This window comes from Drosophila elegans, unplaced genomic scaffold (assembly GCF_018152505.1).
Source record: "Drosophila elegans isolate 14027-0461.03 unplaced genomic scaffold, ASM1815250v1 contig_208, whole genome shotgun sequence".
Classification (NCBI taxonomy): Eukaryota; Metazoa; Arthropoda; class Insecta; order Diptera; family Drosophilidae; genus Drosophila; species Drosophila elegans.
The window spans coordinates 4,474,322-4,498,332 of NW_024545578.1; the positions used below are offsets into that span (position 1 = coordinate 4,474,322).

Genomic DNA, 24,011 nt, shown 5'->3' on the forward strand with positions numbered 1-24,011 from the left:
ACTTCAAGTCAAATCAGTATCAATCATCTACAAAGATTTTTTTGTAGTTTTTTTTAGAGATACCCCTTATCTGTTCTGCCATTTGAGATAGTAGAATTCATTTGTTCTATAAAAAAGGATAAGTTTCCTTTATATCGAAATAATAATATATACAAGTAAACCCTCCGCATAAATTAAAGCATAATTTAAATACTGCTTTTAGTTATATGATTTAACTAAAGCCTAAAAGTATGCAATGATTGCATTGCTGACAAAAGCTGTCAGCTATGGATCTGTTGGATTTAAAAAGTCTTTAATTCTGCTTACCTGTCAACAATCGACTTTCCCGCTTCGTACATGGAGTCCAGGGAATAGTCGTCGCCAATGGAGCTGTAGACATTTGTCTGCGTCCCAGCAGTGTCCACATCGCAGTAGCTGCAGCTGCAGCACGAGAACTGTGAGCAGTACGAGGATGCATCCATGTCGGTGATGCCAATGGAGCATTCCTCATCCAGAGGTTGTGGCTGCGGCTGCAGTTCAATATCCACTGTCGCTTCTTTTTGCGGGGAACCCCCGCGTGGTGAACGATTGCTGAAAGTCCAAATATTAGTTAAGATATAATGACACTTGCTTAAGATGATAAGACATTTGCATAAAATTTGACTAATTACTTATATAACTTAAGGATAAATCAGGGTTCATAAATATAAACTTATGGAAAATCAAGGGTTGTTAGAGCATACACACATTTATGGACTTTAACCGCTTTCCCGTGTAATTTTCTTTGGTTTCCTTATAGAGTTAAACCCTTAATTTGATAAGTATCGTGTGAAATCCTGTTTCAAACATGAAGTAGAGCATTTTTTTTTTTTCGTTATTGAAATCTGTTAATTTCATCGCAATATTAATCTGGTCTGTTGGCTGTACTTTAAAGCTTGAGTCGTAATCATCCTAATCGTTTTTTGTTACAATAATATTATATCACGATATGAAATATATATGTAATATTTTTAAATGCTTCAATGCAAAATGTTATTAATTTTTTCCGCGTAATAAATCCAGTCAGTTAGCAGTACTTCAAAGCTCTTGGAATAACTCTCTAGTCTTTGTTAAAGCGGAGTTTTATTGCGAATATTAAATATATTTGTATTATTTTTCTTTACTGTATATTTTTTTTATTGCGAGTATTAAGTATATATGATACATATGCAATTTTTTTATAAAATGTTCAATTAAAATTTGTTTTATTATCCCACATAATTAAGTTAACAGTATTTTAATGCGGGTAACACCTTAATTGTTGTAAATCAAAACAAACGGAGTCTTACCTCTTGGTGCGTGAGTCCATCGTGTCCATGACCACGTTCCAGGTGCGGTGTATCAAGTAGAGCAGAAACAGCACCCTCGACGTCTCTCCATTGTGTTGCGGTGTTGCATTATTATTGGCATTCTGTCCATGTCCAGCTCCCAAACAACTGCTTGAGCCCAATCGCTCCTGGTCTGTGGACTTCGGCGGTCTCTTCTGGGGATCGTGGTGGGGATGGCGGGCGGGCAGGGTCTTGGAGCGGTACTCGTTCTGCAGGCAGTATTCCCTCTTGTGCTGTTGGTATCGACGGCGCGTATTGAACCGGGAGTTTCCCTCGCCGGCGGCCCCCTCCTCGGCGGCTCCGTCCACGCCCCTGCTCGATGCCATGCGATTGCCCATTACAATGTTGCGGATCAGCGGCTGTCAGTCATTGCCTAATGTGACATGGACATGGCACACAGAGCATAGAACACAGAGCATAGAACACATGTTAGTGGGGATGTCTGCATGGATGCAAGCAACTATCTTGGAGCTGACACAATTCTAGCAACCAGTTTGGCCAATGGCCAGCGCGAAAAAAGTGAAGTGGCCATCGGAATTGGGTCGACAACGAGTTTGGCGACCTCGTTCGTCTAGAACAAATGCCTCTTCGTTTGGCTGGCTTTGTAATTATGATAAACCATACACATGATGGATTGCATGGACCAGTTTGGACATGATCCTGGACAGCCAGATTGCTTCTCTGCGAGGCGTGGATGCTGTCATTTCAAGCCAGCATCTATCAAATGGATCCAGCACAGCCAATCAGCAGCCCATTAGCCAGGCAATACATCAAATTAGCGCCCTTGGGCGATTAGTACGCCCAACACTTGCGGTTTGACCCGAAACACACCCGAAATGAACTATATATTTAGCTCTAGCCAGTAGCCAGTGAAACCACATATATATTCTTATCTCTACTGACGTAGCAAACGTGACCGCTAAATGACAATACCCGATCGCAGCCGAAAGAGGGCTGGACTTATCAGCAAACTACAGTGAAACATGCCGCAAAGGGATTTGAACTACCTGCGTTTAAAACAAATCCTCATTATCGCTCATTAATTGGTTTACACAAAAAAAATATTTGATTAAGCATAAATTATGAAACAAGTTTGTTGGAAAACTTTCTTGCTGTCACAAAGAATATGTAAATGTAAGCCATAAATTGGAGCAGCAACCAGTTATTTTAGGGTCCCCATTGTAAGAACCTTTTTCTGTTAGTGAAAGTGACGACTATAAAGTGGAAAGTTTTTAGGCCTCTATGGAAAGGTTTTGGCTGACAAGTTGACTTAGGTCTTTAAACGGTGTGGCTACTGTAGTGAATTAACCGCACCATAAATAAATGTCTTTCCAACATGCGCATTGAGCATGAGAGGTGGATTGTACCTCAAACCCACCGAGAACTTAAAAAACCTACATTCTCGACTCTAATTAAACTAAATACGGCGCAAGAGTTACTGAGTTATCTTATCAGAAGAGACACCCTGTACGAGCCGCAATGTTAACTATAGGGCAAACCGGGAGCCGAGCACTCAACTTTAAAATGCGATACCCCATCTGGTTTTGGCCGACAGTCGCGTTTGCAACGATCTAGCGAGCGGTAGACTTTACGCGTTTAGTGCGAGAGAAAGGAGCTGGAAGGCGCCTGACAAACTGAGAATCTGAGAAACTGAGAACCTGAATCAGAACGAGGCCAGTAGTATCAGGAGTAAGGTAACTAGGACACACCTCCGGCCAGCCAAAATGAGCCAGAACCAACTCATCTCAGAGCAACTGCTCTTCGAGGAAAAGCCTCTCCATGTGCCCCCATTGTCGGAACTGCAGAAAGGTGAGTTCAATCTGAAGCTGAAGCTGAAGCTGATTTCCCACAGATCCGACAGATTACTATACAAATACGTGCCATATTCGCGCGAGTGCCATGTGCAAATGACCTTCAAGAACGGTGCCGAACTTTCCATAGCCGGTTTTTCGGTCGGTTCTGCTGCCGTTTCAGTGTAGTGTTTTTTCTGTTTTCTGTTGTTTGTTTGCTGTTCTCATTGAGCAGTCCAAAACAGAAACATATGATTGGGCCCCAGAGCTTTTTGGGATAGCTTTTGCTACACAGAAAAAACAGAGCTTAAAATGCAATGTTTTAGGTGCAAAATAAGGGTTTTCAAATTAAAAAAAAAAAAAAACATTTAAGAAACTCCAACTCTGTTTTGCACCTGTAACTTTTTCTCTGTGTAAAAAAACAGAGCTCTAAAATTCAAGGTTTTAGTTGCAAAAAAAAGTTTTAAAACATTTTAAATAACATTTAAGTAACATCAAGTAAAAATAAATGTACTTTTTAAAATGTTTCAACCCTGTTTATGCACTCAAAATGTTTGGCAATTTTCTCTGTGTATATATGTTGTCTAGATGGAGGTCGAGATATAAAGCTTTAATGGGATTCTCTCTCTGCTCCCAGTTATACAGGGTGCCTTGACTGCCAACTTTGCCAGAGTGGATGTGAGTGTGGGTCCTTGTCCGGATCTGAAGGACTCCCAGTTTGGTCTGGTGGAGAGTGGACTGGGTGGCAAACCCACTTTGCTAGAGGCTGGAGGCCCTCCCTTTTTGCTGCCCTTGGTTCAACGCGATAAGTTGTACAATATCACGGAGATCACGCGAAAGATTCAGGGTCCTGGCAAGATCTTTGCCGTGGGCGCAGGAGCAGGTCCTTGGCCAATTAGGGGATCCAATTGCGAAGGCATCTACAACCTGTCGGTGAGCGAGACGGATGAGCTCACCAATGGCAGCTACACGGCCACGGTGAGGGGTGCAAAGGAGGAGTGTGTCCTGGAGAAGATTCCCAACGCAGAACCCCGCTGCGCCCTGCTCCTGAACCTCTTTCTCAGCCAGGGAAAACCTGGTCAGGTCCTGAGGATCACCGCCAAGCAGAGGACTGGCGAACAGAACTTCATCGAGTGCATTCGTAAGGGTCTGGAGAACCACTATGGCGACAAGGTGGTGGGTCTGGGTGGCATTTTCCTGATCAAGAAGGGGGCTGCTCATCAGCACGTGATGCGGGACTTCAGCAAGACACCCATTCACACCGACGAGGAGGTCAACGAATGGCTCAAGTTCTACGAGATGCCCGCCCAACTAAATGCCGTGGGCACTTTGGTGACCAAGGAGCACGACCTTGACCTACGCCTGCAGCACTTCCACTCCTTCTCCTTCAGCAACTGGGGTGGTCACTATCATTATGACACAACGCCCGATGTGGTGGAGTACGAGGCCTATCTGAATGTGGCCGAGCGGGTGGTGCGGGTGGACAAGCCCGAGGCCACTCACAAGGTCGGACGAGACTAGATCTTATCACCCCATATCTATTTGCCCCGACACCCCCATAAATAATATAGTAAATAAAAATAAAACTAAAAAGTAAACGAGAAAACAAAAGTGCTATTTTTTGGTGTTATTAGATATGGAACAGACTAAAATTATAAGTGACATTTTTTATTAAAGCAAGGGTAAATACAACTAAAGATTTAAATAGAAAACTACCACAAAGTCAAATATCAGTGGAAACCATGTATAAGTGCGGCATTATCATGACAGGCGTTCGAAAATCTGACATTTTAAGCAAACGATCTATACAAATTTTGGAATATAACCAACTTAGACGATAGCTGAAGTGTTTATTAGGGCCAGAAAATTATAAAGAAAAATAGAATAGAACCACAGTTTTTTCCTGGACTCAACCACAAAATTGAATGTCAGTGGAAAGCATTATCATGACAGGCCATCGAATAGCTTACATTTTTACCAGACGATGGTATTTTATTCAGTCGCTATTGTACCTTCAGCAAGGCAAGTTCCTGAACTCATATCGCCATATTTGCAGTGATAACATGAGCCAGAGTCACCTTCAAACGGATCAGCTTCTCTTCGAGGAGAAACCACTCCATGTGCCGCCACTCTTAGAACTACAAAAGGGTGAGCATTACTGAATGAAGCATTGATAAAAATACACAGAAACAAAATGTATTAAATATGACACTTTTTCGAAATAATATTTCATATCAACACTGAAAAAATCGATTGTTGATTGATACAAATTTAGTATTGCTTACTTTTTTTTTTTAATTTGGTCTGATCAAATGGTGTCAAAGAATACCATTCTTTTTTTTTCCTGTGTTGATCTCGCCTAGCTGTGTTCTCAGATAATGCTTTTTCTTGCCCTTTAGTTATACAGGGTGCTCTGAATGCCAACTTTGCCTCAGTTGATGTTAATGTGGGTCCTTGTCCGGATCTGAAGGACTCCCAGTTTGGCCTTGTCGAAAGTGGACTGGGTGGCAGGCCCACTTTACTGGAGGCAGGCGGTCCACCCTATTTACGCCCCTTAGTGCAACGTGAGAAGCTCTACAATTTGAAGGAGATCACTCGAAAAGTTCAAGGACCTGGCAAGATCTTTGCTGTGGGACCAGGAGCAGGTCCTTGGCCCATTCGCAACTCCAATTGCGAGGGCATCTTTAATTTTTCCCTAAACGAAGAGGATGAACTCAAGCAAGGTAGTTACACAGCTACTGTAAGAGGAGAAAAGGAAGAGTGTGTTCTGGAAAGAATACCCGAAAATGAACCACGATGTGCTCTCATCCTAAATTTATTTCTGAGTGAGGGAAAACCAGGTGAAGTGCTTCGAATCTCTGCTAAGCAACGAACTGGAGTAGAAAACTTTGTGGATTGCATTCGCAAGCGGTTGGAGCAGCACTATGGTGACAAAGCTATTGGCCTGGGCGGAATCTTTGTGGTCAAAAAGGGCTGTGTCCATCAGCATGTGATGCGGGATTTCAGCAAGACACCGATTCACACCCAAGAACAGATTCAACAATGGCTCAAGTTCTACGAAATGCCAGCTCAGCTAAATGCTGTGGGCACTTTGGTGACCAAGGATATGGGACTTGATCTAAGGCTGCAGCATTTCCACTCCTTTTCCTTTGCAAATTGGGGAGGCCACTACCATTACGACACCACTCCAGATATAGTCGAATATGAGGCTTATCTTAATGTGGCCGAACGTGTTATCCGTGTGGACAGACCACAGCTAACTGACCAGTTGGGAAGAGACTGATATTTGACTATCTCAGCCTGTCACAACCATCAAAAACTGCTACACTAATAAAAAAAAATGTAAAAGTAAAAATAAACATGTGGCCATTGAATTTAAAATTGTATATATTATATTTAAATTAATAATTTAATCAATAATAAATGCAGTGCATGCTGAATTGCATGATTTATTATTCAAACATTTCAATTAAGGTAAAAATTTATATGGATTTTATTTACTTTAAAATTGTTTAAATTTAAATTAAAAATACTCAAATAAAATATTTTGAAATTTTTTTATATTTTCATTTTTGAAAAAACTAAAAACTGCAATAAATGAAAACCGAAAAATATTTAAATTGAGTACAAAATAATAAGATTTACTACGCTCTTTTACCAGTTTTTTTTTTGGTAACTGTCTATTGGTCTAAAAATAAACTCTTCTTAGGAAATTTTTTCAGTTTTTGTCTGGTCTGCGAAATGACAAACGTGTGGCTAACATCATTTGTGGAGCAGGCCCCCAGGGGTTGGGCTTTATGTAATTGCCAAAAATTAGAGCCGCCGCTTTCTTTGAGATGCAAATCGATTCGATGGCCAAATGATCTGTATACCATGGGGCACCTGCCATGAGTCTTAGAAATTCTGAAGCTTCATGCTTGGCCTAATGATAAACGCGATGTGGCCGTCTAGCTAAGCAGGCCGTAAATAATGCCCCAAACATGCAGCAAAACTATGTTTTTCTTTTTGCACCGCTGATCATTAATTATTTAATAACTCAGACCACCGCTGCGAGTGCATTTGCGAATTCAGCCATTAAAACGTTTTTTTTTTTATAGATTTCTTGTATATAAAAAGGCTGGACCGAATCAACCCATTTTGTTGTGACAGTTACAAATCGCAGATGAGATAGGGGTATCGATCATCTATAGATGTACAGATAGATCTTTTGATATTCTTACCCACTCACTCTGGGACTCTCCCTAAAACTCCTATTGTTCTGTTTTTGGCTCGTCGTCGGCGTCTCTGCTTAACGGGTTTCCAATATTTGCATTTAAGTATTTATTATTCCAGATTCGGTTATCAGAATGAAAGTAGCACTCTTGAACGAAACGCGGCGCACACAAACAAAACTCCGAAAAACATCCATCGATTGATCCAATTTAATCTACCGAACTAACGCGCGGTGAAATGCAAATGCGATTTCTTCAACGTCGTCCCACGAAAAAGAAAATCTCTTTTTGTTATTGTTACCGTTGTTGTGGTTGTTGTTGCATTGGTTTTTGTGGCTCAGGCATACTCGGTTTATTCATATTTTAAACACACCATTAGCACTTTTTATTAGCTGCCTCGCTTTGATTGACTCTACTTCCACCCGACTTCACTTTACCAGATCCGATCCGACTAGTGTAACTTCGTCGGGGTTTTCGATTTTGAGTTTAACTTTAAGCTTAAACTGGGTCCACGTCCACACGTCTGTTCGAGTGAAACGCGAGTTGCAGACTGAATGAAGTCTGCGATCAGATGGCTCGACTGCCGATTGCCGCCACTGGTTGGAGTAGCTTTTCACATGGCTCTTCAGGCGCGTAGATAGCGAACTTGTTTGGGGGATTTCTACAAACATTGGTTCTATCCATTGATGCACTCAGAAAACCAGCTGCCTTAAAATTATAAAAGTTATTGTGCTTTTCAGTATTGCCTTGCCAATTTTACTTTAGGCAGGTTAGTTATAATATAATTTTTAATTAATCGCGATTAACATTAATTATTATTTCTTCCTTCTTACCTTTTCTTACACGAATTTCATTTTCTGTAAGCGGAAGCATTTTACGATTTTAATTTGAACATGGAATTTATAATTACAAAATGAAAAAAATTTAGTTTAATTTAGACTACAGTAGAGATACACAAAATTAATTTTAACTTATGACAACAGATTTCTTACTTTAAAATTGTTAACTTGATTACAGAAGTGTGTTGTAGTTCTGGAAATTAAATATTCATTTCTAAAATGTATTAATTTCTTTCTGAGTGCTTTTCGTCTGCCGACCCCTTTTGGTATCGAATGTTTGTGACAAGTCTTTTGGCGCTACTGCTGCACCTCTGATAAATCAGGTTGGCTTTTCGGCTGGTCTGTTTTACAAGCGTTTTTAAATTGAAATTGTCGTTTAATCTCTAATTGGCGCCATTTGTTGATAGAGTAAAGAGGCCGATTTGGAAGACAAGTGCATAAAGCGAGAGCCGCAGCGATTTTCCCAAGCCCCGAAACCAGTTACCACACTGAGCCCCTGCGATTTGGCCACATCCAAAGTCGCTGCCAAGGCTACTCCGCCTATCCACTTCCATTAAAAGCGACACGATTTTAGTTAGTTTTAGTTGGTGCTCCTGTTAGAGCACTTTGCCCAAAGGCAGGTAAGCCTACAACTCGTTCAATGAACCACCTCCAAAGAAAGTTAAAGAGGCTGGCTGGCCACATAAAAATTGCATAATGATTGATGCCCCAAGGCTAGCTGATGTATCGCCATTATAATAGCACAGCAATTTATTCTCCATTCCCCGGACGTTTTCATTAATATGTGATTGTTTTTTTTTCGGCACAGATCCGGAATAGAAAAGGCCAGAAAAAACATTTCATTTAATGGCGAATTTGCTGAATTTATCATTTGACTGCCCACGATGCCCACAAGCCAAAAATGATTTAAAACAGTTCTCTAAAAGAAAATGCTTCAAACTATTAAAAATAGATTTAAAAAAATTACTAGAATTTGCAGTTGCCTCTTTGAAAAATTAAAAAGATAAGTTAACATACGTGCCACGTAATTTTATGTAAATTTGTAAATAAATAGGACTTAAAGGGTAGACCGGCATATTTTATGGATTTGGGTAAGAGAAGCTAAGTAAGTAGCTAACTTTTAGGCTGTTAAGTCTGTGTTTTAAATAAAAAAGCATTATTTTAGGATGATAATAACTAACCACACACATGACAAACTTAAAATCTTATTGCATACTTTTTAGAAACATGAAGAAACCTACAGTAAAATATTATAAAGTTATACATTACTCATGGTCTTTTGCCATTCGAAGTACTCACCTATTTTAAGTAAAACCTATAGTCTGGTTTGTTTTATATTTTCTTTATATATTTCTTTTGTATACATATACAGTATATATTCGTCTGCTTGTATACAACTTTATAGGTTTACACATCTTAGAACTGAGCTTTAATTGGGAATACTTGAAAATGTAGCAGCTGGTGTTCGATATTGTTGAGTCTCGTAACTGAAAGATTAACATAACTAAACTAAAGTTACACGAAGTTCTCTAAATTACTTTGGCCTCACTCTATTTTGTGCTTTGCCAGGATCAGGATGTGGTCACAGTGGATACTATATATGTAGAACCAATTTGAATTAATAATATCTGACCCAACTGAGCTACTGCCTTTGAAGAAATGGGAGCTCTTAGGAAAATGTTACAGGGATTTCAACTTATCGTGTGTTATTGGTTGTGCATTTGTCTATATGTTGTGTACTCGTGTATAAAGGGTGTTCCTACAAAGGGCATCTATTGCTGATTGCTTTAAGCTTGAGTTTCAAGTGGGAGTTTTGAACCAAGGGTAACTATTTACATGACTAAGATCTTGCACAATTTTTAGGAACGGTTAAATAATACAAATTTATAGCTAGGGTTTCTATTGCGAGCTTATTGAATTTATTTTAAGATTCTCTTTGAAGAAGAGCAAATATTTCTTGAGATTTTCCTTTTTATGTTTTATTCGTAATAACCGCACAAAAAATATATCGTATTGATTAATGAATTCTTCCATCTAGAAGCGAAAACCGCCCTTGCAAGCCTACTCAATGTAGATGTCCTCGATGGGATAAGCAGTTTCAATGAATTTCTGATAGAATCGCTGGAAAGCACGACTGAAATTGAGCATAATGGTTAGACACTGTTATTGGGCTTTGTTCCGAGGGTTTACTGTGTAACGAAAGACTTACCCCACTGCCTCGGCCACCGGCCTGGTGGACTCGGATCCCTTGAAGACGTGACAGGCGAACCGCTGCACCGTCGGATGTTTGGTGATGTAGCCAATGAAGCGGTGATCGCGAGGGTGAAAGGCGCAGAAGGAGACGTTCTTCAGGGAGTAGAAGTAGTCGATGCAAGGCTTCTTGTCCTTTTTGTTTTGCTGTGAAGGAGGGAGGAGATGGGTATATTATAAAGCTTTGCTTAATATATAAAATTATATTTAAGATTCTATAATTAATTTATTCGAAGTATATGTTCAATTTTAATATTTGATATCGAAATAAGGGATTTAAAAAAAGGATTTTGAAGAGTAAGCTCACATATGGACAAAAGTTATGATTTTTCAATTACTTTTTAAATCGAAAAATAGCCATTAAAGCGGTTTTTTATGACAAACCTATTTAAAAATTATTTAGTTTTATTAAAGTCAACAAAAAATATATTGATACGAGCATAAGAATCAAAATAAAAGTCTTTTTGCTGCAGAGCCTTCAGTTATAAATACATTCCATTGACATTTATTACGCCACACTATAATATTGTGTGTTGGTTTTAATAAAAATGTCTTGTTTGCAAGTCTTGTTATACTCAAAAGCAGTTAAGTGCTTTAAGACTAGTATTAGTTAAGAGTGGAATGTACAAATAACAAAAAAATAAAATAAATTCAAAAATGTTTTTTTTTAAATGAAAACTATAACAATAAGATTCATTTCTGTCATTTATATGAATGATATATAGCTTTTCATCTTTCTTAGGAATAACTATGAAGCTCTTCTGCTAAGATCCCCTACTCACATTTGGGCCCGATCGGTCCACCATGCGCAGTCCCTGGTCGGAGACCTCCAGGATGCAGGTCTGTCCGGTGGGTGAGTTGCCGTACTCCCCGACGATCTTGCGCACCGCCTGGCAGACCACTCCGGTGCCCTTGTGCGCCAGCGTCTCCACAGAACCGAGGTAGCCCAGCAGGTAGCGCTCCTTCTTCACCAGCTGCACAGTGGGATCGAACTCGTTGTAGTCCAGGTCGACGGCGTAGGCCGATGGGAAGATGCCCTGGCGACCGGTGCGCAGATTGACGCCCTCGCACCACAGGTCCTCGGCCTCCTTCTGCACATAGATGGCGTCGCCGATCTCCAGCTCGATCTCGTCGTGGTGCCGCGGCACAAACTTGTGCAGGCCACGGTGGGTGGCCTCCAGCATCTCCAGCTGGCCAAAGGGCACGCCCCCAAAGGGGGGCGGGAAGGGAGACTGCGAAACGGGGGATGTGATCTGCGGCGACATGCTCTTGAAGTCGTTCGGCGAGTGCGCCGTGCTGTGGCCACTGTCCACATCCCCGAGGCTCTGCATCCGCTCCGAATCCGGACTGGAGTCCTCGTCCATCAAGTATCCGCATTTGAGCGACAGGAACGATCGCTGCTGACCAGTTCGAGCTGAGGGCGGAGCTCCTCCTCCGCCTCCGATGATCCCCCCGCCTCCATTGCGGAACTCATCTGCCAGGGAGCCAAAGTTGGAGCCACCTAGAAGATGCAGAATGGAAGCTGCAACGAGGCCATGAGCGGGTTAGCCCAACACTACGAAGGGATCCTAACAAAAGGGATCCGGTTTTGAAAAGGATTTCAAATCAATGAGATTTGAAAAGAAGAGTGAATGATAATAAAGGGTATAAAATTGTGCTTACACTAAGAAAACACACAAATATTAAAATGGCCTAAAAAGTAAGGCTATTTTAATTTTTGAATGTTTTGAAAATTTTCTGAGTGTAGAATTTTAAGAATCCTACATAAATCAAAGTTTAAAACTTTACTTTTAATGTATATTTTGGACTACTTTACATTGTCCCACTTACTATGCATATAACAACTATTTTCTTTACAAGTCTTTATAAAAATATTAAACATTTTGAAAACCGGACTAGCCCCTTTATAACTACTGCATGCAGGATAACCTAACTGGGAACTAAGTTCTCAATCTCACTTACATTTCTTATTTTTGGGTATTTCAGGCAACTTGCGACGCCGTCGCGTTGCAGCCGAATTGGGAGCAAGGAGATCCGTGCTAGCTCCAATGGTCACAGGAGCACTATTGCCACCCAGGCCACTGGTGTCCATGCCCAGGAAGCCACCGATGGCATCCTGGTGGTTCAACGGATGATGTCGGTGCGAGTTGAAGGAGTCGTTGGTGTCCAGCGAGCCATCCGAGGACAGAGTGACCTTCAGGCCGTCGCCCAGCTCGTCGTCCTCCACTTGGCGCAGCTTGGGCTCGTGATCCACCAGGCCAACGCCATCCTCCTGATCGGAGCCATCGCCATCGCCGTCGCTCTTCGAGGAGTGCGAATCCTCCAGGTCATCGTTGGGAATTAGACTGTGCAAAGGACATTATCAAATGAATCAGTTGCAAAATGGCATGCAAAAGTTTGGTTTCAAAATTGCATTACAGGGTAAGTACCCTTCAAGGATACCGACTAATTTGGGGGGTGCTCTTGAGGACACGTGCAGCTTCGCATCGCATCACTTCACTTCCCATTGATTTGGCATAACCTTTAACCTTTTCCTACTTACGAGTAAAATGCATGGGGATTGTTTTTCTTGCTGCCTGCAACCGATCCGAAGCCAGCAATTGTGTGGGGCTCAAATATGGGCCTGTGGAACTCCTCGAATTCGCTGTCCGCCATGTCTTCTCGGTAAGAAGAGGCTCCGGCCAGCTGCCACGCCCACAACTACAGGCTGGCTCACGGGTTGTGTCCTCGATAAGTCGGATACTATATGAGGATTTTCTGGGATTTCCCCTCGAAATTCGTTAGCTACAATATTTTTGCCAACGGAGTCACTTTTTTTCACTTCACATGCGAAAATCGATAATTTCCTTGACGTTGCTGGCGCACTTGAGTCCCCGTCTGACGTCCAGATGTGAGTGGTGCCACATTTGGTGGAGGCCCGAGCCAGGGAAATTTGGGACATTTAAGCTGTCAGCGGTGGAAGCTCTCTCTCTCTCTCTCCCTCTTTCTCTCTATCGCTGGCTCTCCAACTTGTTTTTGTTTACCGCTGGCAGAGGGCAAAGGTCGGGGGACAGCGGCATCCTCCTGGGGGTTGACAAGTAGCGCGTCGGCGCAGTGCGTCACATCCGCTCCTGGTTTTCAGTAAGGGGGTGCGCTGCGAATTGCAATGCTGTTGCGCTTTGGGCACGAACAGCCAGGAGCGCTTCGGGCCCAAAGCGGGTATTTTGGCCAAAACTATGCAAAAATGCTCCAAATGCTGAAAATCATACATCTTTAAGCTCGAAAATGTATTCCCAAATAACTGGCATTTAAACTTTTTTTTTGCCTATTTTCGCAAAAATTTTATGATGTAACCCCTTACATCGGCTATCGGTTACAAATTTTAGTTTCCAAAATCATTCAGAAAGTGATGGGGATTGAAAAACTAGGTCAAAAGGTGTATAAAACAATCATCATTTTGTCTATGTTCCCCATTTTGGCAAAGTTATTTGATTAGAGCTAATACCGCCCCTGTAACCGGTTGTAAGGTGGCGCCATCTGTCGAGTGGCAGTGTCACTAATTCAAGTTAAAACCAACCCTCGATTTTCAAATTTTTTTTTTCGAATTAAAAATTTTTTTGTTATTCTGATTTGTATGGCTAAAAATTTTGACATATCGTTACTGGAGAAAAAAGTGTTAAGAACATATGCATATAAAGATTTTTAATCTTTTTCCACTGTAATTAGGAGATAATGCTAATATTAGATAAGTCGTTTCTAAGAAATTTTAATGCTAACCTCATATTATTTCTTGATAATTCTAATACAAATTTTTTAGAATTATTATGCCTATTATTTGGCAACTTTTCTGTTTTTTTGTTAACATCAGTTTTAGCAATCCTCTATCCTTTTATGATTGACTGCTACAATAAAATTATTTAATAAAAAAATGTAAAAATAAAACATGCAATGCACTTAGGCTACAAAGCTAAGACAAGATAAGTCTTTCCAGCGTACTTTTTCTTAGAAATATTCTTAACGCCAACCTCATTTATATTTATCTGGTCAGCCTGGTCCTCCGGGAACTCCTGCAATGCAAGCCCACCATCGATCGACAACTGCTTCTAAAAGAGTGACCATTTCAACACTTGCACAGGCGAACAAACAATTTTTGTCTTGACTTATACCTTTTCATAACAAGTAGATGATACACCCATTAACAGCAATAAAGTGACAGAGGTAATACGCGATAAGTTCCCATTCGAGGGCTATTTCTGTAAAATCCCCTTCCCATTGCTGACTACATTAATATTTATAGAGACCTCAATAAAATATGTATGTGCAGACGTCTTATCGCGGTTGTACAACATATTACTAACAGGGGGTCTTTGTTTAAAGTTGACTCAATTGCACAGAGTTTCGTGATCTTCACGGGTATAAATAGGCTGAGACAGCAGGCAGCAACAATTAATTTTTTATAGACATCCAATTAAAGCGCATCACAATGAAGGCTCTTCTGGTAATTTGTGTCCTGGCTTTGGCCAGTACGCCTGTAATCCTGGCCCGCACCATGGATCGTTGTTCGCTGGCCCGCGAGATGTCCAACCAGGGCGTTCCTCGTGACCAATTGGCTCGTTGGTCGTGCATTGCCGAGCACGAGAGTTCCTACCGCACTGGAGTGGTGGGTCCGGCCAACTCGGATGGCTCCAACGACTACGGCATCTTCCAGATCAACGATCTGTACTGGTGCCAGCCGCCCAGCGGAAAGTTCTCCCACAATGGCTGCGGCTTGGGATGCAACGACTTGCTGTCGGACGACATCACCAACTCCGTGAGATGTGCCCAAAAGGTCCTGGGTCAACAGGGCTGGTCCGCTTGGTCCACTTGGCATTTCTGCAGTGGAAATCTGCCTCCCATCGATGATTGCTTCAAATAGAGAAGTAAATTGTAATAACCTTGTCTTTGCAACACTCTATTTGCTGTCTTAAGTATTATAAATATTGTTATGTTTAATTTAACACTTATATATATATGTGCAATCGCTTTATAATAATAAAATGTTATATATCATACTTAATTGTGATTTAAAAATAGGTCCATAGACTACAGATTTAGACTATTGGGTATATAAAGTCTCACTAATAATAATCATGCAGAAATGTAAAATTAATGATGCCTAACAATAAAATAAGTACATATACCTGTTACTCAATGGAAGATAAGAGAATATAGAAAATGATTGGTTTAATGAAACAAAGATAAAGCGCGATAACAGGCATAAAGTCATATTCATATCGACGAATGTCTTAAGTCTTTTTTGATGCCAATGAATGCATTGTCGGTTTAAATTTCTTATTCTTTATCAATTTGTTTGTATTATTAAAAGTTTATTTCTTTTAACCGCTGGAACATATTATTCTCAGCATCTTAAATCCATTTTAAATATGTATGCCTTGTAAGTGTTGATACAATTACCCTTGCCAATCCTTAAATTTAGTCTGAGTCACAGTTCATCCCCTGCATCCTCCCTCCAAATTAGTTGTCTAACTTAATTATGCTGAAATCAAGGGAATCAAGAAGTGCCATTCATCGTGACCTCGACTCCGTTCCGGACTCCACATCCGTGTGGTATCTACGTATCCTTTGGGGTAACTTGAGGCTGCTACTCCCATAAATCCTTCAGCTGGTGGGCAAACAGAAAGTGCCTGACTCTTGGGACAGTCGTTTGTCGGTCAATCAGTTAGCCAGCACCATTAAGTTTATCGCTTCGGTGCGATGAAAAGTGAGAGGCCCACGCATGTGTTTGGTGGGGTTTTTCGCATATTTTAATAGCTAAGTATCACTGACTCTGGTTTCCATCCATCCACCCACCCACCGCTTTTCCATTTCCTTTCGCCTCCCCTGGCGCTATTTGCTTTTCTCGAAGCGCAAACAAAGGCCCAAGGAAGCGAGCGGAAAGAAATTGCCATTTATCTTCTATTGACTCTGTTGGAAAGCATCAAGTGGTTGCCGCCGTTCGGGTGGAAAGCGTTTCTCTTTTATGGCGGCTTGGAGGGTCCAACTACCTAGCAACCCATTTATTTGACCACTCTCAATGTCGCAGAGTCAGGTTTTTTCTTAACTAGCTTCGTATTGATTTTATCTAACAGGAGTTTTGTTATTTTTCCAACGGGTTTCACTAGGTTTTCCTTACGGTACACTAGTTACTGCCGTACCAGCATAAATTAAAGGCTCGAATTTGAAAGTCAAGCACAGAAGTCTGTCTCTGTGTCTGTCCACCAACCCCATGCCCGTGACTTTTTCCTCATTCAAGCCATTGAAAGTTATTGCTGCTGATTAGAAAGTGAAAATCTTGTGATATGGTAAAATCTTGTATACCCTCTTTATGTTAATTGTATAATATTTAAAGTAATTCCATTATCACACTTTTTTCAGTATAAATAAGTAACTGAGTAAATAATAAACAATATAAATAAATGTTAAATATTTTTGTAACCTACTAATAAAAATGTATGAAATATTTTATTTGGTTACAAATTTAATTAAAATCATCATTATTTAAGAGTTTCTTATTTTTGATGATAATAAATGTTTTCAATTTAAAATGCATTTTTTTTAATAATAATAATAAAACAATTCCCGATGTTTTACAAAATAAAACCCATACTGTGACTAATAAAAATATATTTTTGATAAATATTAGGACTCTTAAGTAAGGGCATGATGACGTCATGCGTTAGCGTTTTGGCCTGACTCCAGCATGATTTGGCCAATCAGAGCCAGAGCACATCCACATCCTCCCCCCACCCAAAAAAGGAGGTGGGGCCTGTGAATAGAAAGACTCACTTGTAGCTTTTATATCCTTGAACGAATTTATCTCGCCACGCACACTTAATAAATACAATTGAATATGTATCTCCAGCTACGAGTGTGTGCAAGTCCTGCGGGCTGACTATAAAAGGGCTGTCGCATCGACAGGATCTTGCAGTTGGCGCTGAGTTGCGCATACGACGCGTGTGCCCCATCGGAAACAGAAAAAAAAGGCGTTGTAACCAAGTGCAGTGCAGTGATGAGTGCTTCCGGAAAGAGTCTTCTGGGCCTGTGGCTCTACAGGAGCGGCGAGCAGGAGTGGGCCGTCAAGCAGGGCAGCCCCTTGCACCAGCTCAAGAAGGATACGACGACTCCTGGTCCGCCTGGTTCACATCCGAATCTCGCCAGGCACTCCTCAGCTCCTCCAGAGCCACCACGGCTGGCCATCGGAGGTGCCAGCCAGGATAGTGTCAGTGCCAGGCAGCATTCCCCCGGTGAACGCATCTCCATCATATTCACCCTGCGCAACCAGGTGGGAAATCTGGCCAGAGCCCTGCAGGTTTTCCAGGAGCTGGGCATCAATGTGCTGCATCTGGAGCTCTCGCCGCTGGAGATGGCCACCAACCAGGCAGACGTCCTGGTGGATGTGGAGTGTGATCCTCGTCGACTCGACCAGGTCGTCAAAATGCTCAACCGGGAGGTGGCCTGCGTGAACTACACGTCCGTGAATACCCAAGGTTTGGCCAGAGCTCCATCTCTGTCAGCCTGCTCCAGTTTTGGTGAGTTTTATCAAAGATCTTGTATAACATTAATATAAGAATTTTAGTTTTTACTGCGAGAATTTCGCTTGGTTTCACATTGATTTCTAGGACATATAATTTGGTTGCAATTTATAAAACATCTAAAGGGGTCTCTTTAAAAATTGTATATATACCTTAAAATATTAGGAACCAGTGTGAAAAAATACCTCAAAGAGACAAGTATTAAAATAATAAAATATAAAAATAAAACTTATGTGGCTTAAAAATAAGACAAACTAATGTTTGTGTCGATCCTTTCAAATAAATATTATTTAAAAATTGCATTTATTTATTGAATAAGTTATGACATGTTGGTTCGTTCGGTGTTCAAACAATACAACTCATAAAGAAATGTATCCAACTAAATATTATCAGCTTGGCAAATGAAATAAAATTCGTGTTGATCCATCCAAATACCCATTTTGCCATTATACATGAAAACATAGTTTTCTGATTTATCGTTGTTGTGTGGTGGTTGTCCGTGTCCCCATTTTAAAAATTGAACCGGCCTTCCAGAGGCCGCCGATACAAATTAATCCGATTTGGCACGATCGTTTATGCCCAGCCAGTAATGATTATTCTTAAGTTTCGCTTGAATGGCCTCAAATTCCCCTTCATTTTGAAAAGTGGCCAGATTGCCGCCCTTTCGAATGCAGGTGCTTTGGGCAGAGTTCCAATCCAGCCTCACGTGGTTCTCAACATAGAAATATCTTGTTCCGATGCGCTCGAACATCGGAGGACTAGTTTTCTCCAAAAGAGCCTGTAGTTCAGTTTCGATCCGATCCAACTTCTCCAATGCAGAAACACAAAAGCCTCTGTTTTGATTATCCGTTGGTTTTGCCACATCACACATACTCCATACAATAAGTATGACCAAAAAAATTGCTCCTGATTTCATAATTTGAGGTGTGCACAACCGCCAATGTTGAGAGCTTCTTATAAACTAATTTTCGAGTTTGCTGAATTAACAGTCGAAGAGCTATTCAGTTTTCTCTGATAAGAAAAACACCGATCGTTTTGGGTTTAAGGGTATATTTAAGCGTTTCCGAACATTAAATTCTAAAAAGGATTTTTGACACACCGACATTTGTTAGTCCATTAGTAAAATAAAAGAAAATACAGTTTTGTGGAAGCGATTAAAAAATACTTATATTTTATTTCTACCTTTTTCCTATTAAGTAAGTAGTGGGTACTTCTCAGTCTGAACGTCTTATCGCGTTATTTAACGATTATTTTTATTTGGGTTAAAAATATTTACCTGAAACTTTTTTCGGCATATCAGGCCCTGCCCCTATTTTTTTTGTGTACCAATTTAACAGCTGCAATAAAATTCAAGTTTAGTTCAGCAATTACTTTTAGCAAAAACAAAAAATATAAAAAAACTACGAATTCAATTAAGAATTATGAATATTATGCCTTGTAAAAAATGTTTGAAGATAAAGATAAAAAGTCTTGTTGAACTTGGATTTATATTTGTGATTTGTCAATATATTTCGATTAGATTTTGGGGACATGGTTTGGTTTCCACGAAAGATCTCCGACCTGGACAAGGCTCAGAATGTGCTCATGTATGGCTCGGAATTGGATGCCGACCATCCAGGATTCAAGGACCCTGTGTATCGTAAACGACGTGAACAGTTCTCGGCCATTGCCAACAACTTTAAGCAGTAAGTGTGAGATAATGGAACTAAACCAAACAGAATATCCCCTAAAACGCCCACTTCTCAACCTTCAACACTTTTTTTTAGTGGCAATCCCATTCCACGTGTGCAATACACACCTGAGGAGGTGAAAACTTGGTAAGTTTTTGATTGCATTTGACTTTGATTGCCACAGAATCGATTCATGTGGGCGACTTGAAACTTTCTGTTCGAAGGGGCACCGTTTTCTTGGAGCTCCATCGTCTTTACGTGTTGCACGCTGTGCCGGAGTATATGGAAACCTGGCCGGAGTTGGAGAAGTACTGTGGCTACCGCGAGGATAATGTTCCCCAGCTGCAGGATGTGAGCGTTTATCTCAAGCGCAAGACAGGATTTCAGTTGCGACCCGTCGCTGGTTATCTATCCCCAAGAGATTTTCTATCGGGACTCGCTTTTCGCGTCTTTCACTGCACTCAGTACATTCGACACTCATCAGATCCATTCTACACTCCCGAACCGTAAGTTTCATTAATAATATGAATAATAATAATAATAATAATAATAATAATAATAATAGTAAATCTAAACTTGAGTGATTAAAAGAGGAAATTCGTACATGGTGTAAAAGCAACTCTTAAACTGCTCACGAATATAAAAAAAAAACAAGTTTAAATAGAAATAAGAAGAAACTAAGAAAGTACAGATGATTAATCACAAAGATACTAGAGATAATCTTTACCTTGCAGAAAAGTGAACAAAAAGCTAATTCTATAACTTTTCTTATAGACATCCGATTTCGAAGAGGGATATCTTTAAAGTCTTGTGGCGTTAGTCTCTAAAAATCTGCATTCAAAAATTCGTTTGTAATTTCGAAAAATGACTTTACAGAAAAGTGGCCAAAAAGCTGCAGCTATAATTCTATAACTTGTCTTACAGACACCCGATTTCGAAGTGGGATATCTTTAAAGTCTTGTTGTGTTAGTCTCTAAAAAGCTAAGCACAAGCTAAGCAAAACAAAGTTCAAGCAATAAATTAGGATTGTGTTTGGAGAATCTTTGAATCAATCTATGCCTGATATATATTTTCAGGGACTGTTGCCACGAGCTACTGGGCCACATGCCCCTGCTGGCCAACTCGAGTTTTGCCCAGTTTTCGCAGGAGATTGGTTTGGCCTCTCTGGGGGCGAGTGATGCGGATATCGAAAAGTTGGCCACGGTGGGTAGTCTGAAATTACTACATTTTTTCCTTTATTTTATATATTTTTTCCATTACAGCTCTATTTCTTTACAGTGGAATTCGGATTGTGCAAACAGGCGGATAGCTCTTTCAAAGTTTACGGAGCTGGATTGCTAAGCTCGGTGGCTGAACTGCAGCATGCGATTTCGGCGGAGAACAAGATCAAGAAATTCGATCCGGAGCTGACTTGCCAGGAGGAGTGCATCATCACCTCCTACCAGAATGCCTATTACTACACCGATTCCTTCGAGGAGGCCAAGGAGCAGATGAGGTAGGTTCTCAATAGATTCTACTTATTTGGTTTTCTTAAGTTATTTTTACAAAATACATTAAACCGTGTTATTCTAAGAGCTTTTGCCGAGAGTATCCAACGACCATTTGGAGTGCGCTATAACCCATATACGATGAGTGTTGAGGTCCTGTCAAATGCCCAGAAAATTACCGCGGTGGTCAGCGAACTCCGAGGGGATCTCAGCATCGTTTGCTCGGCCCTGCGAAAGATCTCCGCGACGGATGAGAACCTGGATGTGGACAGCATTGCCAATATGCTCCACAATAGCCTCAATGTTAGAGGTGGAGCTTCGGGAGGCGGCGGAAGTCCCTGCAGTCCGGATAATTCCGACAACTCGACGGCAGAGGGCGAATAGGAACGGAAATGGACAGAACGACTAGGAACGGAAATGGACACAAATGGAACGAATCGGGAACAGATTATTGGGACCAAATTGCAGTATACTTCACTTAGCAAAGATACATTTTAAAATATATAGTCTTCTTGGTAAACAAAAATTATTCAGGATATTTATATATTTAAATATTCCAAATTAAAACAAATTAAAAACGGCGCGCGATAAAAGTTGTTTACAGATTAGAAAACAAAATTTTTATTTCACCAAATTTGGTTAATGTAGTTTCGCAGAGCTTTTCATCAGCAATGTCTATTCAACAATTGAACTAATTTTGAAAAGTATTTGTAAAGTTTAGTATAATACCGTAATTTATTAATCAATGAAAAAAAGTCATTTATATATTCCAATTAAAAATCAAGGAACTCAAAAGAAACTGCGCGATAAATGTTTTTGAATAGACAAAATTTTAGAAAGGCAAAATTATATTATCAACTGAATATTTATTTGAAAAAATCTAGTTAATGTAATTTTTCAAAATATTTCATCAGAAAAATCTATTGAACAAAAATTTTGTTAAGAAGCAAATAAATAATCTGATTTTTAAGAAGTCGAAAAGGGAGATGAATCTACATATAAAATAAATCTAAATATTTTTAGAACTGATCCTGTTGAATAATATTACCGACCTGTCAACGACAGTTTCTTAAAACTCCTAAAATCAGCTAAGCGAACTATACTGTAGCTACACTTTTTAAATGTACACACGTATCCATGTCTATGTCTAGCAGTTGTTTATTCAGATCTTAAAGCTATGTAAAGACTATAGTAACAATAAATTCGCAACCTCTCGGTGTAGCTGCCCTATTCTACTATTCTACTTGTAGATCATATCACAGTCGCTGTTGATGAGCAGCTTCTTGCTCATGTAGCTGGTGAGGCACTGGACCAGGAAGTTGGGAATGGTCCAGAGGTTGAAGCTGAGGGCTAGGAGTCGCCATTGCTGCAGGATGAGCCGGATGTCGGAGAGCCACACGAAGCGGTGGCCCACTCGCTTGGACACCTGGCTAGTGACGCCTCTGACCACGCCACCTGCCAGCCCCGAAACGCTGACCCTACGCTTTTTCGGGGGACCTCCCTCCTCCGAACCCGAACCACTTCCGGAGTTCTGTCTAGAATGGGTGCGGGATCGGGATCCAGGGCTATTGCCCCCGGAGGTCAAATATTTTTGCTCAAACTCTGGCTTGAGGTCGACGCGTGGCGCTATTTGAATGCGATCCACTGTGTCGCAGATCTCCGCATTGCTGATCAGTATGCCCGCCACAATGTACATCATCTTGAAAACCCTGTTTTTAGGAAAATTAATTATAATTAGTACAGGCTTTAAGGCATAAATACAATGACGAACGCACCTCACTGTATGTGACATCATCTTAGCTGTTTGAAGATGTCTGTATATGTATTCCTGTGTTTTTGTCTATTTTATTTGTATATTTTTTATTGACTGCAACAAGGTGCCTTATCAGTCCACTGCGTGTTTTATTGCCGATCTGCTGATGTATTTATTCGCTAGTTTCTATGCTCGGCACGTGGATCTGTTTATTGACACTGATTCTGGGGAACTGATCGCGTTTTCGACTGCTCTGCTCCGCTGTTGAAAATAGACTGAAAGCCCCGGCGACCTAAACGAATTTTAGCTGATAAGTAGTCCCAGTCCCTCATGTGGATAAGGCTGCATGTCCGATGCTAATGCTCGCTAGTGATATGATCGCTGGTTTTTTAATGTGTCTGCATTAGGTACCCTCGTAGTCGTTCTCTCAGCTGAACATCGGTCGATAAGGCCCGTGACTTTCGCCTTATCGATCCATTTTATGGATCACTTATCACTTTGCCGCGGCCGGCGTCAAAATAACTCTGAATCGCTTGGAAACTACGTAATGTTTACTGTGCTCTGTGCACATTGGACTCCGGGTTGGATGAGTGGGCGACTGCCTTCGTGGTGATTGCCCAGAATAATGGGGTCTGGTCTGGGTTCTATCGCATGAGCAGGGTCCGTGGCCATTGGATCGGTCTGATAGTGCGGCCTAATCAGCGAAATACATCTACTTCACCTTTGCCTAAGCTAAACACTTCGATTTTTCGGCAGACCTTTTTTTATTTACCTACAATCTATACAATTTAGGACTAGTGATTTGTGACCCACTGCGTTCATCCAGTGTTTCTTAGATTAAGATTGTCTGGCACAAAAGCTTTCATTTTTAAAATGATGTTTTTTTTTTTTTGGAAAAAATACCTTTTTTCGTCACTAGTCTAAAACTGTACTGTTGTACTTTGTTCGTGTTTCCCAGGTCTTCAACCCCATAACAAAAAGCATTCATGGTTTAAGGCAATGCTAAAAGCTTCTTTTTATAGCTCTCACTTTTTGTCCATGGCTACGATTATGGTTAAGAAAATTACCAAGTGCCTAAACATTAAGACAGTAATTTTCATTTTTTTAATATGAAT

The 24,011-nt window shown here is 40.7% G+C and overlaps 7 protein-coding genes across 9 annotated transcripts in view; 4 read left to right on the forward strand and 3 right to left on the reverse strand.

Moving 5' to 3' along the window:
* Window positions 1–7,884, reverse strand: part of LOC108145936 — a 29,424-nt gene extending 21,540 nt beyond the window's left edge. The window contains exons 1-3 of one of the 2 annotated variants that reach the window (XM_017271643.1): window positions 7,365–7,884; window positions 1,308–1,719; window positions 307–570 (exon numbers count right to left, since the gene is read on the reverse strand). In XM_017271643.1, the coding sequence (XP_017127132.1) occupies window positions 307–570; window positions 1,308–1,684 (641 nt within the window). In that variant the 5' untranslated portion in view covers window positions 1,685–1,719; window positions 7,365–7,884. Of the gene's footprint in view, window positions 1–306; window positions 571–1,307; window positions 1,720–7,356 lie in introns of both variants that reach the window. The other variant, XM_017271641.1, reaches the window with a different exon arrangement.
* Window positions 2,888–4,734, forward strand: LOC108145939 (ester hydrolase C11orf54 homolog). Its single transcript, XM_017271647.2, has 2 exons — window positions 2,888–3,155; window positions 3,774–4,734. Exons 1-2 carry the CDS (start codon window positions 3,071–3,073, stop codon window positions 4,655–4,657), a joined length of 969 nt encoding a protein of 322 aa, XP_017127136.1. The 5' UTR covers window positions 2,888–3,070; the 3' UTR covers window positions 4,658–4,734.
* LOC108145937 (ester hydrolase C11orf54 homolog) lies at window positions 5,124–6,522 on the forward strand. Its single transcript, XM_017271645.1, has 2 exons — window positions 5,124–5,284; window positions 5,536–6,522. The coding sequence occupies exons 1-2, from the start codon at window positions 5,200–5,202 to the stop codon at window positions 6,417–6,419; spliced, it is 969 nt and encodes a 322-aa protein (XP_017127134.1). The 5' UTR covers window positions 5,124–5,199; the 3' UTR covers window positions 6,420–6,522.
* A 1,664-nt stretch (window positions 7,885–9,548) lies between the features above and the next one.
* On the reverse strand, window positions 9,549–13,339 carry LOC108146446 (JNK-interacting protein 1). 2 transcript variants are annotated; one of them, XM_017272457.2, is made up of 5 exons: window positions 12,979–13,339; window positions 12,399–12,781; window positions 11,219–11,937; window positions 10,396–10,583; window positions 9,549–10,320 (listed from the first exon to the last, which is right to left on the reverse strand). In XM_017272457.2, exons 1-5 carry the CDS (start codon window positions 13,089–13,091, stop codon window positions 10,248–10,250), a joined length of 1,476 nt encoding a protein of 491 aa, XP_017127946.1. In that variant the 5' UTR covers window positions 13,092–13,339; the 3' UTR covers window positions 9,549–10,247. The 2 variants fall into 2 exon arrangements, with proteins under 2 accessions (XP_017127946.1, XP_017127945.1); XM_017272456.2 differs by having other exon boundaries at window positions 9,550–10,320; window positions 11,219–11,958; window positions 12,979–13,338.
* On the forward strand, window positions 12,791–22,264 carry LOC108146402 (tryptophan 5-hydroxylase 1). Its single transcript, XM_017272402.2, has 8 exons — window positions 12,791–12,857; window positions 17,317–17,983; window positions 19,506–19,671; window positions 19,753–19,803; window positions 19,881–20,162; window positions 20,733–20,859; window positions 20,919–21,151; window positions 21,230–22,264. The coding sequence occupies exons 2-8, from the start codon at window positions 17,464–17,466 to the stop codon at window positions 21,525–21,527; spliced, it is 1,677 nt and encodes a 558-aa protein (XP_017127891.1). The 5' UTR covers window positions 12,791–12,857; window positions 17,317–17,463; the 3' UTR covers window positions 21,528–22,264.
* Window positions 14,881–15,449, forward strand: LOC108145706 (lysozyme X). Its single transcript, XM_017271267.2, has one exon. The coding sequence runs from the start codon at window positions 14,899–14,901 to the stop codon at window positions 15,328–15,330; it is 432 nt and encodes a 143-aa protein (XP_017126756.1). The 5' UTR covers window positions 14,881–14,898; the 3' UTR covers window positions 15,331–15,449.
* Window positions 22,265–22,283: 19 nt separating the features above from the next.
* LOC108146403 lies at window positions 22,284–23,412 on the reverse strand. The gene is made up of 2 exons (XM_017272404.2): window positions 22,919–23,412; window positions 22,284–22,852 (listed from the first exon to the last, which is right to left on the reverse strand). The coding sequence occupies exons 1-2, from the start codon at window positions 22,936–22,938 to the stop codon at window positions 22,384–22,386; spliced, it is 489 nt and encodes a 162-aa protein (XP_017127893.1). The 5' UTR covers window positions 22,939–23,412; the 3' UTR covers window positions 22,284–22,383.
* Between the last annotated feature and the right edge of the window lie 599 nt (window positions 23,413–24,011).

Excerpts from the sequence above, each read along its gene's own strand:
- LOC108145939 (XM_017271647.2), top strand. The coding sequence starts at position 3,071 with ATGAGCCAGAACCAACTCATCTCAGAGCAACTGCTCTTCGAGGAAAAG. Across the intron at positions 3,156-3,773 it reads ATTGTCGGAACTGCAGAAAG|TTATACAGGGTGCCTTGACT; the intron begins GTGAGTTCAATC and ends CTCTGCTCCCAG.
- LOC108145937 (XM_017271645.1), top strand. The coding sequence starts at position 5,200 with ATGAGCCAGAGTCACCTTCAAACGGATCAGCTTCTCTTCGAGGAGAAA. Across the intron at positions 5,285-5,535 it reads ACTCTTAGAACTACAAAAGG|TTATACAGGGTGCTCTGAAT; the intron begins GTGAGCATTACT and ends CTTGCCCTTTAG.
- LOC108146446 (XM_017272456.2), bottom strand. The coding sequence starts at position 13,091 with ATGGCGGACAGCGAATTCGAGGAGTTCCACAGGCCCATATTTGAGCCC. Across the intron at positions 10,584-11,218 it reads TGGACCGATCGGGCCCAAAT|CAAAACAAAAAGGACAAGAA; the intron begins GTGAGTAGGGGA and ends CCTCCTTCACAG. Across the intron at positions 10,321-10,395 it reads CCGGTGGCCGAGGCAGTGGG|TCGTGCTTTCCAGCGATTCT; the intron begins GTAAGTCTTTCG and ends GCTCAATTTCAG.
- LOC108145706 (XM_017271267.2), top strand. The coding sequence starts at position 14,899 with ATGAAGGCTCTTCTGGTAATTTGTGTCCTGGCTTTGGCCAGTACGCCT.
- LOC108146402 (XM_017272402.2), top strand. The coding sequence starts at position 17,464 with ATGAGTGCTTCCGGAAAGAGTCTTCTGGGCCTGTGGCTCTACAGGAGC. Across the intron at positions 20,163-20,732 it reads CCATTCTACACTCCCGAACC|GGACTGTTGCCACGAGCTAC; the intron begins GTAAGTTTCATT and ends ATATATTTTCAG. Across the intron at positions 20,860-20,918 it reads ATATCGAAAAGTTGGCCACG|CTCTATTTCTTTACAGTGGA; the intron begins GTGGGTAGTCTG and ends TTTCCATTACAG.
- LOC108146403 (XM_017272404.2), bottom strand. The coding sequence starts at position 22,938 with ATGATGTCACATACAGTGAG. Across the intron at positions 22,853-22,918 it reads ATGATGTCACATACAGTGAG|GGTTTTCAAGATGATGTACA; the intron begins GTGCGTTCGTCA and ends TCCTAAAAACAG.